The sequence below is a fragment of the Musa acuminata genome, unplaced genomic scaffold (assembly GCF_036884655.1).
Source record: "Musa acuminata AAA Group cultivar baxijiao unplaced genomic scaffold, Cavendish_Baxijiao_AAA HiC_scaffold_1061, whole genome shotgun sequence".
NCBI classification, from domain to species: domain Eukaryota; kingdom Viridiplantae; phylum Streptophyta; class Magnoliopsida; order Zingiberales; family Musaceae; genus Musa; species Musa acuminata.
In genome coordinates, this window is record NW_027021275.1 from 1 (window position 1) to 6,665 (window position 6,665).

The 6,665-nt window shown below is 48.5% G+C and overlaps 1 protein-coding gene across 1 annotated transcript; it reads right to left on the reverse strand.

Moving 5' to 3' along the window:
* Nucleotides 1–2,689: 2,689 nt before the first annotated feature.
* Nucleotides 2,690–6,287, reverse strand: LOC135666018 (FT-interacting protein 3-like). The gene has a single exon (XM_065177511.1). The coding sequence runs from the start codon at nt 6,065–6,067 to the stop codon at nt 3,029–3,031; it is 3,039 nt and encodes a 1,012-aa protein (XP_065033583.1). The 5' UTR covers nt 6,068–6,287; the 3' UTR covers nt 2,690–3,028.
* Between the last annotated feature and the right edge of the window lie 378 nt (nt 6,288–6,665).

The window sequence follows — 6,665 nt, forward strand, 5'->3', positions numbered from 1 at the left end:
ATATTATTGAGATATTACATATCTTCTCTCATTTTCCCTAAGTCATGTGAACCAATCAACGAGATATTACAAATTTTCTCTCATATCTTCTTTGTCTATAATTCATCGATTAGGATAAAAAAAGAGGAGAAACGGGTCTAGTTGTTTTTGTAAATTGACATCGCTATAATTTTCGAATTCGATGACAATGCATTTGTAGATCAGATAAAAGCTTTTTAAGCAACATTGAAAGGTATGCAACATGAATTTAAATATGTTACTATTTAATTTTAGATGTTAACATTAAGAAATTTCATATAACAACATAACAATGATTTTTATGTTTATAATATTTACTACGCTCGACCTATTAATCATCATAAAACTCTCTGTCTTTTATCTTAAACCATCATCAAAGTCAAATAGTACTAGATGAGTTGAATCTTTCAACAAAACCACTGATGCAACCGGACAGACAAATGGAGAGAAAACAAAGGCAAAGAGCTTAGAGAGGAAAAGATCGTGTTCTTAATCATATTGCCACCTCCTCCTCCTCATCATCATCGTTCATAACTTGGCACCTTTATGGCTGCACTCTCTTGGCTTGTGTTGTTCATTGCATTGCGTCTGAAAGATGGCACTCGTGTGTTCAGCGAATCTGAACTACATTTGTCACAGACATCACAAGTATAATTATATTATTGTAATATGTCTCGTAGATCATAAAGAGAGAAAAATCGTTATATATTATATAAGCATGTATTAAAAATACTGGTAAATGATACAGTTTTTGGTTAGTGGCGTGAGAAAAAGTAGAAGAAGATTTTGTTAAGTCTAAAATTATAATGATAAAATCAAATGATAAATTTAAAAAACTAATTTTGTATTTGATAACAGTCGAGATCTCTCTTGATTACAACCTCAAGAATAGTCCAGATCTCCTGTGATAACAACCTCAACAAGATCTCTCCAACTCGAGGAAAATTCTATTGTTTCAATCAATATAATTTTTTTTTTCTATTTAATTTTTACAGTGTTTTCCACAGACGTCCTCCAGGATCGTTGCATCGGTCTCCTTCGAAGCTGAACAAGGGCCACCACGCCACGCCCTCTTCTCCTCCCTACGCTAGTGGCATTTTTTACTGTCGCTCTTCCTCTGCCTCTTCCTGCAGAAACAGAGCCGACGTAGCCTCGCAACTACAGAACTGCTCTTTCTATTTTATTTCTATCAGTATTAAATTAATATGTTTATCAGATAAGTGATAAACATAATAGCTTGACTAAAGTACGGATCCATGAAGGGATCAATCGAGTCGGGATTGGACAATTTTTATCATAAAAAAGTTGATTTTTTTGGCATTATTATAGGTGTGATCAAGAGTGAAACATGAAAATAGACTAATATTCTACAAGTATATCCTAAAAATACTGATAATTGATGTAGTCTAGTACTAAAAATATTGATCGATGTTATAGTTTGATATTAAAAATAGTCGGGTGATAAAAGTTCTGATATTTATTTTTTTATAAAAAAATAAAAAAATAATAATAATTATAAAGTAATAAACATATATATATATATATATATATATATATATATATATATATATATATATATATATATATATATATATATATATATATATATATATATATATATTCAACTGAAGATGTGGATTGTCGGAGGATTGAAAGTAGAGAAAGGGATCGGATTGATGTGGCGTGCATCTTAAAGATGATGATCATAACCTTTCACCAATATCAAAGTATGATAGAGCCTTGAGCTATTGAGTTGTTAAAAGATCGATGGGATTCATTCGATCTTAGAATATTATGATGATCCGACAAAGTCTTTAACTAATTAGCACCTCCAAGTTTTTTAGAGGATAATAATTCAAACTTTATCATACCATAAATGAGCTAAATATAGATAAATTAGTTAGTTGTAAAAATTTACAGAATAAGGATTCAAATTCCCAAATCAACGTCATCTTCAGACTAATTATTTAGGTGTAAAATTTATATGAAAAAAAGTCAAGTACACCATATTAATGTTTTAGGAGGAGTATCATATCATTTGATTAATGCAAGAACTACTTTTCCATATCATAAACAAGTAAACTTATCCTGACATCAAATCTTGAATGGTGCAGAGTTGGGCTAAGTGATGCTTTCTTGGTTCCTAAGGTCTGTTGCTGATCTTGGTGTTTGGGGAAACCGATGCAGATCTTAATCTTGAGGAAGGAAATCTGGCAGACTAAGCTTTTGGTCACTGTAAGAACTTGATGGGAGCATGTGCTATCTCTCTAAAAACTATGTTGTTTCTCAAATAGTGGCTGCTTCAGGGAGTATTACTACAAGGCAAAACCTGTAAAAAGCTCAAAAGCAGACTCAAATGCCAGACCAACAAACGATTTCCAGTGCCTGCTACAGCAACAGTGCAGGTGAATCCAATCAAAGTCGTCAAATGTTTCTGCTTTCCATCAGTTTGATGTTAATTAACATGGCAAACAGGGAAAGATGTCCAAGGTTCTGCTTCATCTCTGTTCCCTCTTCTTACAGAGTGAGCTTATTATGACACAGCATGCACTGCAAAATATAGAATGATGTCCTACAGACAAACAACTCCACTCATCAACCCAAACATGCAGATTGTAGGCACAAAAGTGGATGATCCACACTTGGCACTTTTGTTAGAAGAGAAGCTTCATATACCAACTGCACATGCCATGGATTCTCATACCCTATGAATATTCCATAAAGAACAGAGAAAGCAAAAGAGACTGTGATGGTTGGTGCCAAAAAGCTCAGATCCTTCTAAGAGAAAGAGAAGAAAGCTCAACACAACAAAGAATTCCCACACCTATTTCACGATGGCAGAGATATATGTCACCTGCACATGCACTGCATATTCTCCATGCATTACCAAGAACCCTGCATGGATTCCTCCTTGTTCTCATCCCCTGTTAAGAACCCGAGCTCACTACTGATCAGGGTATTAAGCTCACTGAAAGCCTTGAATCTTCCTTGTCGCAGACGCATTGATCTCTCAGAGAAGCATGTCGGACTTGGCAGGCAGTCTCCTGTAGAAATTGAAAGGCACAGATGGCGCCTTGCTTCTGAGCTTGGGGTGCCGGAGCAAGAACAGGCCGATCAGCACCACCACCACCTGGAACGGCGTCACGTAGAGGAACACGGCCACGATCAGCGACAGCATAACGAAGATGGTGGTCGCCCGCGGGTCTCTCCAGCTCAGTATGGCCTGGACCCTCTCCCCCTGCGTCGCTAGGTCGCCCACCACCGTCTGCATCCTCCCGCCGACGCTCCTCAGCCGGTCGTACCTCATCCTGACCACGTCCATCGCCTTCGAGGTCGGGAAGGTGTCGAATTCCTCGTCGAGCTCGTCCGGCAGCGCCGCTTCGGCGTGGGACAGCTTCGTGTCCATGTGCTGCGGGTGACGCGGCCGGAACTGGTAGTTCCAGATCCCGATCGCGAACAGGTAGAGGAAGATGGTGGGCAGGATCAGCTCCGGGTAGCAGACAAGTATCAGGAACAGCACGTGTACGAGTATGGTCGTCATTGGGTTCCTCCAGTTTCGGATTCCGTTGAACCATTTACCGATGGTGGCGACGCCGGAGAACAGCGAGGTGGTGCGGTGGAAGTTGGCCTTGCTCCTCCTGAGGCTCCACATGTGCGAGTCCACGTCGAGCATGTACTCCACCACCTCCCTCCGAAGGGGCGGCTCGGCGCGAGAGAGCCGGGTGGAGACGATGACCATGGCCTGGTGCCGGAGATAGTCCATATGAAGCACCGAGATGGGCTGAACGTAATGCATCTTGGGGAGCAGCGGCTTGCCGTATAGCGTCACCATGCTCACCCACGCCGTGCAGGTGAACCGCACCGCTAGATGCAGCTCGCCGGTCTTCTTGAGGCCCGAGGGTTGCAGGACCAGCAGAGGGTAGAAATGGGTGTACACGCGATTCGCCTCCAGGGTCGACAGCCGGATTCTGACCTTGCCGATCCTCTGGTCCTTGACGTCGTCCTTGTGGCCGGTTACATGGCAGTTGTCGAACACCGCCACCGTGATCACCGTGCAGGGGTCGAACACCTCCCAAGTGTACTGTTCGTTCCATTGTGGCGTCAGGGTGTCGAGGAGCGTCCGCGTCCGGACCCACTTCGACCCGTACTTCGCTACGCAGTAGGCGTCGGTGGTCCGGCCATCCTTGGCCTTCATCGGAATCAGGTTGCGAGCGCTGAGGATGCCAAGCTCCAATATGCCGATGCTTGGCTTTCTGAGCTGCTTCGACGCCGGCTGGAGGTCGCTGCTGTAATGGGTGGATTCGTCGAGCACATGGTAGCCCATTTCGAGGTAGAGGCGGAGGTGGATTTTGCTGGAGAACTTCTCCTTCTTCTCGCCGTCGACGGCCTCTTCCTTGGGGGCTGTCGGCTTAGCTAGATTGTACCACCGAGATTCGACGGCTTTGTTGTGGTCGGTCCGCCGGTAGGCCGCGGACACCGGTAAGAGCAACCGGGCGAGAGGCTCGTCCTTGTTGGCCGCCACCCGGTCCTCGACGGTGAACACGAGCGGCTCGTCGAAGGGCTCCGACGCGACGAACATGAGCTCCTCGGCCCACGACGGGTTGACCGAGCCGGCGACGGGGCGAGTGCGGCGGAGCTGGTGGCCCAGCTGCACCTTGAGGACCACGTTTGGCGGGCGGCTCTTGTCGCTGGGGACGAGGTCCTGGGCCTCGATAGCCTGCACGCGGAGGTACACGAGCTTGGGCGAGAAGTAGACCTTGGAGCGGGTGTTGGCGAGGGCGTCGAGGCCGACGGAGTGGGCGTCGGAGTGCCAGGCGTCCGGGAAGGCCTCGTCAGCCTGCGTGCCCATCCAGACCGCAAGCATGAGCTCTCCCCTGGTGAGCTTGTCCCCCTTCTTGTCCTCCAACCGGTACCACTGCGGCGCGAGGGGGCTGTCGGGGGGCACACGGAGGGGCACATCGACGAGGTCGAAGACGAGACGGCCGACGAAGTCGTCCTTAACGAGGTCCTTGTCCTTGACCACCACCTCGAGCTGGCTCGACTGGATGCGGTCCCTGGAGAAGGCGAACACCTGGCGCCACACCGGGTTGGGGTTCTTCTCCAGGTGCTTGGTGGTGCCCTTGTAGTTGCCCAGCTTCACCTCCACGTAGGGGTCCAGGGCGCCGGTGACGTCCATGGTGGGGAGGTCGCGGGCCTTGACCACGTTCACATAGAGGTAGCGCATCTGCTCCACCAGGTCGTAGGTAGAGCTGATCTTGTCGCGGCCGCGGTACCCGAGGCGGCTGGCCAGTGGCGGGGCCGTCTCCACGAGGCCGAACTCGGGGCCCGGACGGGCCATTGCCGGAGGCCGGACGTGGACCACCGCCCCAGGCGGTGGCTCAGGCCGCGCGTGCGCGACGCTGGCTACCGACATCACCGGCGCAGGAGGCACACCGCCACCTGTGGCGCCGGAGGCGGGAATAGAATAGAAGACCCGCGGCTCATCCGGCGCCACCGCCGAGGGCGACTTGGTCTTCTTCTTCACCTTCTTCGCATCAACGAGGGCAGGATCGCCGACGAAAGGAGCAGGTTCGACGGGCGCGGGAGCGGCGGCAGCGGCAGCGGCAGCGGCGGCGGAGGAAGAAAACGCGTCAGGGAGCGCGTAGGCACGGAGGGCGATGTCGCCGCGGATGTGGGAGAAGATGCCGCGCTTCTCGAGGGGGAAACGCTGGACCTGCGCCTCGGCAGCGGAGAGGGCGACGGAGACGCCAGAGACGCGAACGCGACCGAGAAAGTTGGGGTGGTGGCGGCCGCCACCGCCGCCAAGGAGGGAGGCGGACCTGCTGCGTTCGTGGTAGACGCAGACATCGATGGTACGGTGGGGGATAAGGGCCGGGTCAGCGACGTTGAAGAGCAGGGTCTCGTTCCAGGCCGGGCTGAGGTCTTTGGCCTTCGTCTGCGTGCGCTGCCGCTGCCCCTCGAACTCCACCTCCACGAACGGGTTCGCCGAACCCTGCCCGTCCTTAGGCATCAGGTCTGCGGCGTCCACCACCTCCACCGCTACCTTCATCTCTCTTTCCCTCCTCTTCTTCTGCAGCAGCTACAGCAATATACGAAAGATACCTCCGAGTTACAAAGGTGAGAGCTTACCACTGCGAAAACTCTGCTTTCAGACTCCCCATCATCACTGCTAATGGAAAGCGCAAGGAAACTAAACAGCAGCAGCAGTGTTGGAGAGTTTGGTGGTGTGGAAATGCGAAGGGAAAGAGACGGAGTCGAGGAAGAAAGGAAGTCGTGTAGAGGAGGGAAGAGTGGTGGGGTGGTTTGGTGGAGCGAGGCGTCGGGGCCACGTGGTATTGCGTGTCGAGGTGGCCTCATGGTGGTGGGAGATAGATTTCCTGCACGTTGTTTTATCGTGGTCAGCGGAGCATGCTTATCCGGCAAGTTTTGTCCTTCCACTTCACCCAGGTTTCATAAATAAATATTAGGACGAATTTTTGAAAAAAAATTCTCGAATCCTCGTAATTTCTTAATAGCGATTTTTTTCTTAACACTTGAAATATCCTTGATTTGACTTTTATCTTTTTTTCCAGTCACTTATATCTTTTTTTCATTTTTTTTTATCAACCAGTTTATTGATCCAATTATAATATTTTTATACTATATTA